The sequence below is a fragment of the Hemiscyllium ocellatum genome, chromosome 32, assembly GCF_020745735.1.
Source record: "Hemiscyllium ocellatum isolate sHemOce1 chromosome 32, sHemOce1.pat.X.cur, whole genome shotgun sequence".
In the NCBI taxonomy this organism is placed as follows: domain Eukaryota; kingdom Metazoa; phylum Chordata; class Chondrichthyes; order Orectolobiformes; family Hemiscylliidae; genus Hemiscyllium; species Hemiscyllium ocellatum.
In genome coordinates, this window is record NC_083432.1 from 17,741,792 (window position 1) to 17,754,185 (window position 12,394).

The following is a 12,394-nucleotide window of genomic DNA, read 5'->3' on the forward strand; positions in this document are numbered from 1 at the left end:
ATATTCCAAAAGTGGCCTACCCAATATCCTCTATAGCTGTGACATGACCTTCTAACTCCTGTACTCAATGCTCTGACCAATAAAGGAAAGCATACCAAACGCCTTCTTCACTATCCTGTCCACCTGCAACTCCACTTTCAAGGAACTACGAACCTGCTCTCCAAGGCCTCTTTGTTCAGCAACACACCCCAGGACCTTACCATTAAGTGTATAAATCCTGTCCTGATTTGCCTTTCCAAAAATCATACAGTCATAGAATCATACATCATGGAAATAGACCCTTTGCTCCAACCAGCTCATGCCAAACATAATCCCAAACTGAACTAGTCCCACCTGCCTGTTCCTGGCCCAAACCTTTCCTATTCATGTACCTATCCAAATGTTTTTTAAATGTTATAATTGTATCCATATCTACCATTTCCCCAGGAAGTTCATTCCACCTGTGAATGACTCTCTGTATAAAATATTTGCCTCTCCTATCTTTCTTATATCTCTCTCACCACTTCCATTTCCTCCTTTAAGACACATAAAACGTCTTTTCAAGCAGACTGTCAGAATATTTTGTTTTACGGATTTTATAATCATTCTGCTAAGCCCGTCAGGATATTTTAGAGCATTAAAGTTTAATAGATCAGTGAGACTTGGTTTTGCTATATAGTCACAATAATTTCACATTATTGTACTGTAATGAATCTCGAGCTCAGTTTCTGAAGGAAGGTTATTTTCAGAAATGTCTTAGAAATAGTAATACGCTTTATTGTATAATGTGGGAATCATTTCCTTCCTTGCGACAGGGATGATGTTGTTAAACTTGAAAGGGTTCAGAGAGAATTTACAAGGATATTGCTGGGGGTGGAGGCTTTGATCTACAGGGAGAGGTTGAATAGATTGGGCTATTTTCTCTGGAGTGTCAGAGATTGAGGGGTGACTTTATAGAGATTTATAAAATCATGGGGGCATGGATAGGGTGAATAGGCAAGGTCTTTTTCCCAGGATATGGGAGTCCAAAACTTGAGGGCATAGATTTAAGGTGAGAGGGGAAGGTTTAAAAGTGATCTAAAGGGCAACTTTTTCATGCAGAGGTTGGTGCGTGTATGGAATGAACTGACAGAGGAAGTGGTGGAGGTTGGTATGATTACAATATTTAAAAGGCATCTGGATGGGTATATGAATAGGAAGGGTTAGAGGGATATGAGCCACATGCTGGAAAATGGGACTAGATTTATTTAGGCTATCTTGTCAGTGCAGACAAGTTGTTTCCATGCTGTACACTCTGTGACTTAATGACTCTGTGCTGTTCTAGCCTCTTGTGTCTTTCCAGTTTAAATTGCTCCACCATTGATGGCTGTATGTTCAGTTGACAAGGCCAGGAGCTCTGAAATTCTGTCCCCTCCACCCCTCCCTTCTCCATCTCCTTTAAGGCACCTTCTAAAACCTACCTCTCTTTTGACATCTAATCAAATATCTCCTTACAGAGTTTGGTGTCACATTTTGCTTCATAATGCTCCTGTGAAATGCTCTGGGATATTTTTAAAGGTGTGATATGGATATGGGATATTTTCACAGTCCTTTTCGATTGTTGGTTAAAGAAATATTGCGTTCACTTTACGGAATTTACTGATTGCTTGCTGTATAAGAGGCAAACGGCATTGTGTAAACATTTACTTGGATTAATTTTTAAGTTCAGGTTTATCGTGTAATTTTGGCCTGTTTATGAATTTCATTAGTTACAATCCATGAACAACTGATTTGGAAGGTGAGTTATAGCATAAACAAATTGGTCAATAGATTCTATTTGATTCTTTAAAACTCTAGGGCTAAGGTTCAAATCTAATCAAGAGCACTTTTGCGAACATGAACTCAAATCCCGAAGGAACTGGGTCGTGACCCCACTTGGAGCAATGGAGATAGTGGAGAATTGGCTACGTTCTCTATTCTTGTGTCTGCTGTTTTCCCTTAAAATCAGCTGGGTTGCATAATGGGTGGCTGATTTGCTATCACCCATTTTCTGCTCCCATCATAGTGGAATTTCTCTCATTCCTCAAATTTAAGTCATTCAAGCCCCTGACAGAAAGTGAAATCTATCATCCCATTACCAATCCTGTGCAACTTCAGTTCTGATATCAATGGACTTCCATAATACTACTCCAACCCACTCATCAAATTAAAAGTTTCATTCAGAGAGACATGTTGGAAACTGGTTTGAAAAGTGTAAGTGTTTATAATATTTTATAATATTGACTGTAATTTAGAGCCAATACATGTTTATGAAATTTATTAGATTGAGCATAACATCTTGTCATGCAGAACCAGATTTGAGTCTAGATTAGAGTTGAAAATGTGTTGCTGGAAAAGCGCAGCAGGTCAGGCAGCATCCAAGGAACAGGAGATTCGACGTTTCGGGCATCAGCCCTTCTTCAGGGATGAGATTAGAGTGGTGCTGGAAAAGCACAGCAGGTGAGGCACCATCCGAGGAGCAGGAAAATCGATGTTTCAGGCAAAAGCCCTTCATCAGGAATTCCTGATTTTGCCTGAAACGTTGATTTTCCTGCTCCTCGGATGCTGCCTGACTCGCTGTGCTTTTCCAGCACCACTTTAATCTAGGTTCTGGTTTCCAGCAGCTCAATACCCACTACTGCCCAGAACCAGATTTGAGTCTATTCTGTGGTAATTCTCGAGGGATAGTTTTCTGAACTGTGCCTGAAATTCTGAAACACCCTCCTAGCACATGAGCATCTTGGCAATATTATGAAGTTGGAAATGTACCTTTTGGAAATTTTCCCGTCCCCAGGTCAAGTAGGTTTACCTTGATGAACATAAAATATGCCTTGAAAAGAAGAGCAAATGTATTGTAAATGTGAGAAATATATTTTCATAAAATAAATGAATAGCTGAAAATAATTTCAGCCCTGGAGTTCAATTTAGTCAAAATCCAACTAAACCCCCATGAAACTCAAACCTCCCTGAGACTACAAAATGTGCGAATTACTCTTCCCGTTCAGTGCCAGCATGTACGCCTGTCTCCATATCAGGTTCTGTTACTTTCTTAAGCACCCACATTCTCATTGGTAAATGTCAGAAAAACCTTTAGTAAGCTTGGACCAAGGAATGCTTTATTTTGTTTTTGGTCTCCCACACATCAGGCTTACTCAGGGAAAGGGGTAACAGAACTTCATTCAGCTCTGATAGAGGGAGGGTACAGTGCCATTTATGCCATGATTTAGGAATTTGTCCTTCATGTGCAGATTGTTGGCAGTAATGTTAGAGCAGCTCTTATGTTCCAATATAGCTCTGATGCATTTCACACTAAACACAGGTTCTAAAGTACATTGGCTGATGCTAACTATAATATTGTGATTCTTACTGAAAAATCTGGTTTCCTAAATATGACAGCTACTTATGACTGGCTGGGTGTTGTGACTAAACATATTTATGAATATGATACAAGTGATTTATTTAAGGCTTATGTCTGACCCACATAATGCAATCCAAATGCTGTATACTGTGAGATCACTGTTAATCCAGTCTGCAAATTACTTTGAGGACAAAAAGAAAATGAAAATAAATTGAAAACAAATTTCTAATGACTTCAAATATGTATTGTGTGCAAAATATTATCAAGTGAGGTTGTTAGTTTAGATTCTACACAAAGGGTTAGCAATGAGGGGCAATTATTGCTAAGGGTGAAGGAAATGCACGAGCCTCTGTCTTTGGTTCCATTTGGATTCCATAAGAGTCAGCAGGAATTTAATTACACCCTTGGAATGTCATCAGCTCAGCAGGGTTCAAGGGAGAGGATTTTCTAGGGAATAGTCTTCTCTCTAAATCAGTTTGTTAGTACCTGGAGAGGATAAGTAGATATATCTGGTGCAATTTAGTTTACATCCTAATACACTTGATTTCAATTGGCACAATTCTGAATGTTTGTATCAAAAAACATATGATGCCATTATGTAAGTGGATTGGAGAATCCAAGAATACATCATTGCAATATTCATGGTTATATTGTTGGTGTAAGTCACATCTGAGTGTAATTGGTGCTGTTTGCAGCAAGTGTTTGTGCAAAGTCCATATACTGTACAAAATAATACACATCTATTCCTTAACTTATTGATGTGTTTGGTAGTTTTTTGTTTATTTACAATGCAAAAGATAGATTTTAATGCTCAGTCCTGCTGGTGGATGGTCTGGTTCATCTTGAAGGCACTGAAGACCTTGACGCCATGATGCATCCAAGGTCAACTCCCTCTGTTGTGTCCTGTGCACAAATAGCATAATATTGTTTATTCTATTCTATTCCCACAGTGGGATGTGGGAACTATTAGTAGTCCAGCAGTTATTGCCCATCCCTGATTGCCATTGAGAAGGTGGTTGTGAAGTGTCCTCTTGAACCATTGCAGTCATTGTCTGGGACTGCACTCAGAGTGCAAATGAACCATTTGCAGCAGTGGGAGCAGTGAGAGTGAAGAGCTGGGGCCTATCAGGATGGTAAATTTTCCTCTTAAATACGTACATCATGAATAGGTGGAGCAAAGGCTCAATATTGGGACTGTGGCTGTGGCTGTGGCTGTGGCAGTGTGGAGAAACAGCGGGACCTTGAGGGTCCATGTCCGTAGATCCCTCAAAGTTGCCCCCAAATTGATAGGGTTGTTAAAAAGGCATATGGTGTGTTGGCTTTATTAGCGGGGGGACTGAGTTTAAGAGCCACGAGGTTATGCTGCAGCACTTTGGAGCCCTGGTTAGACCACACTGGGAATATTGTGTTCAGTTCTGGTCGCCTCATTATAGGGAGGATGTGGTTACTTTAGAGAGGGTGCAGAGGCAATTTACCAGGATGTTGCCTGGACTGGAGGGCATGTCTTATGAAGAAAGGAAGGAACTAGAGCTTTTCTCATAGGAGCAAAGAAGAATGAGAGCTGACTTGATAGAGGTGAACAAGACGTTGAGAGGAATAGATAGAGTGGATAACCAGAGACCTTTCCCCAAGGTAGAAATGTCTATCAAGAAAGGGCATAATTTTAAGGTGATTGGAGGAAGGTTTATGGAAGATGTCAGAGGCAGGTTCTTTACACAGAGAATGGTGGGTACATGGAATGCATTGCCAGCAGTGGTAGTAGAGTCAGATACATTTGGAACATTTAAGCGACTCTTGGATAGGCACGTGGAAGATAATACAATGAGGGGTATGTAGATTAGTCTGATCTCAGAGTAAGATAAAAGGTTGGCACAACATCGAGAGCCAAAATGCCTGCTGTACTGTTCTTTGTTCCATGTTCTATGTTCTATGCTGTTGGGGAGAGAGTTCCAGGCGTTCAAACAAGTGGTGGCTAAGGAATGGAGATAACGTTTCCTGTCAGGATGGTGTGTGATTGTAATGGAATTTACATTGGCTGGAACTCTTATGTACCCCTTGCCCTCATTCATCTAGATGATACAGGCGACATATTTGGAAGGTCCTGCTGGAGCAACCTTCCAAAGCTGCAGTACATCTTGTAGATGGTTCATCCAGCTGTTGCTGTGTGCTAGTATTAGCAAAATTGATTTTTTAAGGTGGTAGATGGGGTGCCAATGAGAGTGTTTCCTTCCTGTGGATGAATACTTTGAGAGTGCTGGAGCTGGAGGAATGTTCCATCACACTCCTAACATATGTTACTTTCAATGGTGGAAAGACTCTGGGCTGTTAAGAGTTAAGTTACTCACAACTCTCAGCCTCTGACATGGTATTCTAGCTGCAGTGTTTACGTTGAAGGTCATGTTATGTTTTGGACCAAAAGTGTCACCCACAGAATGTTGATGGTTGAAGATTCTGGTACAATTGCAACATTGAAAAGGCATCTGGATGGGTATATGAATAGGAAGGGTTTGGAGGGATATGAGCCAGGTGCTGGCAAGTGGGACTAGATTAGGTTGGGATATCTGGTTGGCATGGACAAGTTGGACCAAAGGATCTGTTTCCATGCTGTATATGTCAATGACTCAATGACTCTACGTACTATATTGAATATTAAGATTAGATCAAATGGTTCGATCACCTCTCACTAACAATGTTCATTGCCTGGCACTTATGTTGAACAAATGTCACTTGTTATTTGAAAGCCCAAGTCTGAATGAGGTACAGGTCTTGCTGCAGATGAGCGCAGGTACCTCATTGGCTGAGGAGACCAGTCCGACAGTAGGGGAATATTTGGATAGTGGCAGGAGAGCATTTGGCTGCATCATTCTTATGGAGCTCAGAAGTATTCCTTTTTTTTTGTGGCTGCACAAAAGTAATTGTTGATATACCTTGTACCTTTCCTCTTCACCAATCAGTGCAGCTGAACATGCACCTATTGTCCCTCAATATTGCAAGAGTATTTCCAAGGAAACCAGGCTGCAGTGTGAATTAAAGAGCCCATGGAGTTGAGTGAAAGCTTGGGTAATCCAGAAGAAAGCTGCAGTTTAAGTTTGCCCTTATGTTTGCTACAGCTAACTAAACTGCTTTCATGTTTCCCAAAAATAAAAGTTGCTGTGGATGAAAGAACTTGTTACCAAACTAACTCATAATGACCTGATGATGTTAATGGTAGACAATTAGTCCAGAGACCCAGAAAATGTTCTGAAGGTCCAGGTTTGAATCCCAGCATGGCAGATGTAGAGCTTTCATTCAGTAAAAATCTGGAATTTGTTTAGGGAAGGAAGCACCCATCGTTACCTGGTCTTGCCTACACGTGACTCCAGACCCACAGCAACTTGTTTGACTTTTAGCCGCTGGACCATTTTGGATGGACAGTAAACACTGGCCAAGCCAGTAACATCCATATCCTGTGAATGAATTAAAAAGTATAATCAACATTGGGCCCACTGCAATTAAATTAATCAATGTCCTCTGGTCCAGGCTTGTTTTTGCATGCCTGTTGTATATGGATCATGGAACTCTATACGTGACGTGTAAAATTTAAATCCTCATTCCCAACATTGAGTGTATCCAAATTTTCTAAATTTACATCTCATTAATGTGACTTCACTGTAATGTGACTGATGAATGGGGAAACTGTTTCTAAAGTGCGAACTTTTAAAACATGCGTTGGCTGTAACGCAATTACATCACCAACAATTTAAACTCTGTTTCTAAAGTGCGATTTTTCTATAATGCGGGAACGCACAAGAACGTAGGCATCACGTTACAGACAAACTACCTGTACTGACTTATCTCAATTTCCTCTTTTAATATTAGTTCACCATAGAGGTATTGAGGCTTTCCAAGCTACCAGGCTACCAAATTTAAACAGGAGAAAGTAACAAATAAAAAATAAGCAGGAAAAGAACTTAATTGTTGAAGATCGGAAAGCCAGAATGATTAGGTTTCAGAGCCACGACATTGCTTGGATTCCCCTGCAATAGAAATAAATAGATTTCCTTCAAAAAACAAAATCATCCTGTACAGTCTTTTTGGTACATTGCTATTAGAGAAGATATTGGAAAAACCATAGAACAAAAGTTGCATGTTGATCATGTTTACAATCCCTAGGACTTTGAATGCAATGTAGCAACCGTTCTTTTCCACTTTCCTATGGCCTGTATGCAATAATGATAAGACTGTGATCGTTGATGGCTCAATATTCATTTGCAGGTGCTTAACCTCTTCCTGGCCTTGCTGTTGAGCTCCTTCAGTGCAGATAACCTCTCAGCACCTGATGACGACTCAGAAATGAACAATCTGCAAATTGCACTCAACAGAATCACCAGGGCGATAGATTTTGTAAAAGGCTTAATTATCGGTATCTTTCGAAGAAAGAAACCTGACCAGGAAGAGAAGCAATTAGATGACTTGTCTTCTTCAAAAGCTGGGACACTTGACTTTAACCACACCGACACAGAGACTGGAAAGGAGGAACATTCTAAACTTGATGGGGTTACCACCACGAAAGGGAAATATCTTCGAGATAAAGGTGATCACATGGGCATCTTGGCCAATGCTCACTTGACTGTTCGTGTTCCCATTGCCAAAGGTGAATCTGATTCTGAAGAGGAGGAACAAAGCTCTGAAGTAGACATTGAGGATACCAACATGGTGAGAAGCATGGTTTTGATTTTGAGCATCTCATTTTCTTTTGCTTAGTACTCATAAAATTATTCATTAAATATTGAACACAAGATGGCATTCAATTATCTGTTCAGCAAAACTTAAAGATGAATTATTTTTGTCGGTGAATTGTGCCACCTCAGCCTGATTTTCATTGGCAGAAGGCACAGTCAGATGAATTGTAAGGTTATAGACAGGATAGAAATCTCCATAGGATGCCTGGTCTATTTTAAATCTTGTGCCTCATTCAACAATATAAGACAATCTCCTTCTCAAAACTGACAGGAAATCAGGCAAGGAACATTATGATGCCAGGACTGCAAGGAACTGTCGTCAGCAAAGAACATATGAAATAGGAAGGGCATATGCTGCTTGATCCCTGAAGCCTGCTCTACCATTCAATGAGATCTTGGTTAATGGATCATGGACAATCCTCACATCCACTTCCCTGCCCTTTGCCCATAACCCTTGATTACTTGACTGATCAAGAATCTGTGTATCTCAACCTTAGATATACCCAAGGACTATGCCCTCAAAACTCTCTGTGACAAATCACAAACCATTGAGAGAAGAAATACTCCTCATCTTAGGCTTAAGTCGGCACCCCTATATTGTGCCCTCTGGTCCTAGACTCTGAGGGAAACATCCTCTTAGCATTTATGCTGTCAAGTCCCTGAAGATTCCAATGAGATCACCTCTCATTCTTCTAAACTCTAGTGGGTAGGTGCCCACCTGCTTAGCCTTTGCTTATTAGGCAATCCCTCCATACCAGGTAACATCCCCATGAACCTTCTCTGAACAGCTCCAATGAAAGGATATCTTTCCTTAAATAAGAGAAGTAAAATTGCTCACAGTACTCCAGGTACACTTGCAGTTGGACTTCCCTATACTTATATTCCAACCCCCTTGAAATAAGGACCAACATTCCATGAGCCTTCCTGATTACCTGCTGTACCTCTGTACTCGCTTTCTGTGTTTTGTGAATAGGTACCCCCAAGTCTCTTTGTGTTATAGCTTTCTGCAGCTTTTCTCCATAATACTCTTTTTTTTGTTCTCCTTTCCAAAATAACCAACTTCATATTTTTCCCGTATTATACTCTGTTTGCTAACTTTTTTTGCCCATTTACTTGACCGATCAATATCCCTCTGCAAAGTGCTTACATCCCTCTTGAAGCCTGCCTTTCCACCTATTTTTTGTGTCATCAGCAAATTTGGCTGTAAGATATATATATATATATATATAAAAAATATATATAGTAAACATTGGGGTCCTAGCACCGATCCCAGTGGAACCTCACCGGTCATAGATCAGCAACCTCAAAAAGAATCTTTATCCTCACTCACTGTTTCCTTTCCATTAGCCAATTCTGTAATCATACCAGTATACAAATTCCAACACCATGGGCTCTTATTTAACTTTTTGAGAGCTACATTGTCAAATGCCTTCTGAAAGTTCAAATGCAACACATCTACTGCTTCCCCTCTGTCCACTCTGGTTGAGAATTCCTCAAAAAACTGTAATAAATTAGCCAGGCATGATTTCCCCTTTCATGGAGACATGGTGACATTTGATTAGATTCTGATTTTCCAAATGTTCTGCCATTACTACCTTAATAATTGATTTCAAGACTTTTTCAATAATAGATGTGAAGCTACTCGACCTATAGTTACCCACTTCTTGCCTCCATCCTTCTTTGAATAGAAGTGTCACATTGGCAGTTTTCTAATTATCTAGTACTTCTCCAGAATCCAGTGAATCTTGGAAAATTATAACCAATGCACCTACCATCTGTATAGCTACCTGTTTTATAACATGCCAGTGTGAAAAGGGTGATGCAAAGCTGGGGTTAGGAAGGCTCTTTGCATAGCCTTGAGTGGGCATCATTTCTACTCCTCCTGGTCCATAAGGATATATAGGTAACGTTTTCCTTAAACTGATCCTGGTTTCTTCTGGCCTGTCACTGCAAATGACTGTTGTCATCTGCTGTTAGTGACAGGTCACATTGCAGGATCGATAATGTAACCAGGCCAAGACATTTGCATTTAAATTAGCCCATGACCTACTTCAAATGGCAAATCTGAAATGACAATGGACAAAAATAAAGGAAACTCAGACTGATAAGTAGAATCAGTCTAATTTTAATTGGCCTCACATACATACATATATACAAGTTAGAAGCAGCACAGACCATGGCTCTACCTTGCTCACCTTCAGCTTCCTCTGCCATTCAATGAGACCATGGCTGATCAATCCAAGTGCAGTCTCAACATCTCATTCCCAGCTAGCCACAATCACCATTATTAATCATGAATCGAACTACCTCTGTCTTAAAAGAATTCAATGACCTGCCTCCACCATTCTCAGGGGGAAAACATTTTAGACTCTCAACCCGCTGAGGGAAAAAAACATCTTCCTCATCTCCAACATAAATGTGAGCCTTTTTATTTTTAAATGGTATACACTAGTTCTAGTCTCTCCCCCAAGGGGAAACATTCTTTTAGTGTTCTCCCTGTCTAGTCTTTTCAGGATTTTATATATTTCGGTAAGATTAGTATTTTCCTTCTTCTCTACTCCAGTGGATATAGGCCCAGCCTGTTCAGCCATTTCTTATAAAAATAATCCCCTCCCATCGAGGTATCAATTGAGTGTACCTTCTCTCAACTGCATCTAATATATTTACTCTATTTTTTAAATAAGGAAAACAAACTGTACTTGATATTTGGAATGTGACTTCATAAACATTCTATAAAACTAGATAAAAATATGCCTACTTTTATATTCCAGTCCTCTTGTAATAAACAACAACTTTCCATTTACCTTCCTAATTACTTGCTGTGGCAGCATACTAACGGTTATGATTTATATACCAGGTCCTACCTTTCCCCATGCTATACTCAATCTAATGAATTTATTTGTATCCCTTCACAGACTCCTTAAATCCTCTTCATAACTTAGTTTCATGCTTAACTTCGCGTTGACAGCAAATTTATAAACAATACTTTGGGTCCCTTCATCCAGTTAATTGATGTAAACTATGAATAAGTAAGGCTCCAATACTGATCCCTGTGGCACACGATTTGTCACATCCTGCAAACTGAAAACAATACATTTATACCCACGTTTTGTTTCCTATTAGTGAACAATCCTCTATCCATGTTTCATACGCTCCCCTTTCATCAGGACCTTTTATTTTGTACAGTAACCTTTGATGTGGCATCTTACCAATTTCCTTCAAAATCTACGTTTAGTGCTTCCATCGATTCCCCTTTATCTATGTTGCTTGTTACATTATCGAAGAACCCTGATAAATTAACCATGATTCCCCTTCATAAATCCATATTGACTCTTCATGATGGTTTTAAGATTTTCAAAGTGCCTTGCTTTAGCCTCCTTAATCATACATTGCAGCAGCTTTGACTTGTGTCAAATTAATCTGCCTGTAATTTTCTGTTTTCTGTCTCCCTCATTTCCTTGAATAAAATAATGTAATTTATGTTTTGCTAATTTGTTGAGACTTTTTCAGCATCTAGAGAATTTTTTAAAAATGTTTCTTTTAACATAGTACGATGAAATTAATCAGGACTAGAGATTTGTGAGATTTTAGTTTGAATCATTTTCTTCAGTACCCTTTCACTGGTGGTTGTAAATATGTTAAGTTCCATGCTCCTTTTCACATGCTAATTCCAACTGACGAGGCTGAACCAGCTCAAAAAAATTCCTTCCAGTTTTGGAGACTTGCACTTATTTCCGTTAAGATGCAGAAATAAACAATTAGGAAATTTAAAATCTTCTATCATGTCCTTTATAGATCCCAATTTTGGATGGTCAGTATCCATTTGCTTCAATGGTTTCAGATTCTTGCTTCAACAAAATGATGTCAACATTCAGCTGTTATCGGCTCCCAGTCTCAGTAGTGGCACTGAGAAGGAGTGAAACAGCATGGAAACATACAAAATAGGAGCAGGAGCAGGCCATTCAGCCCTTCAAACCTGATCCCCATGTCAAATGAACTGAACCTATTGACATTACTACAAAGTGAAGGATTCATATCCACTAGAGTCCATTGTTTGAATCTCTGTGCAAGGCCATGTCTAAATATGTCAATTTTCAGCTTGATAACTAGATTGAAATTCATGTTTTTTTTTCTTTCTTTCCTCAGGATTTGGATCTATTGCCAGTTAAAGATGAAATTCCCATACCTGTAAGTTTATGTGCGTAATTGTCACTAGGATGATATATTGGCTGAAGGCTGGGACTTCTTTTCTACTGTGGACCTGAAAAACCTTTTTCAAGTATATAGATTTTTATTGCCTTGCAAAACCCTTTCTACG

The 12,394-nt window shown here is 39.6% G+C and overlaps 1 protein-coding gene across 1 annotated transcript in view; it reads left to right on the forward strand.

Annotated features, from left to right (window-relative positions):
* LOC132830724 (sodium channel protein type 4 subunit alpha-like) overlaps positions 1–12,394 on the forward strand; it is a 199,848-nt gene that overhangs the window by 131,646 nt on the left and 55,808 nt on the right. The window contains exons 17-18 of the mRNA XM_060848557.1: positions 7,610–8,050; positions 12,223–12,264. Coding sequence (XP_060704540.1) covers positions 7,610–8,050; positions 12,223–12,264 — 483 coding nt within the window. The remainder of the gene's footprint in view (positions 1–7,609; positions 8,051–12,222; positions 12,265–12,394) is intronic.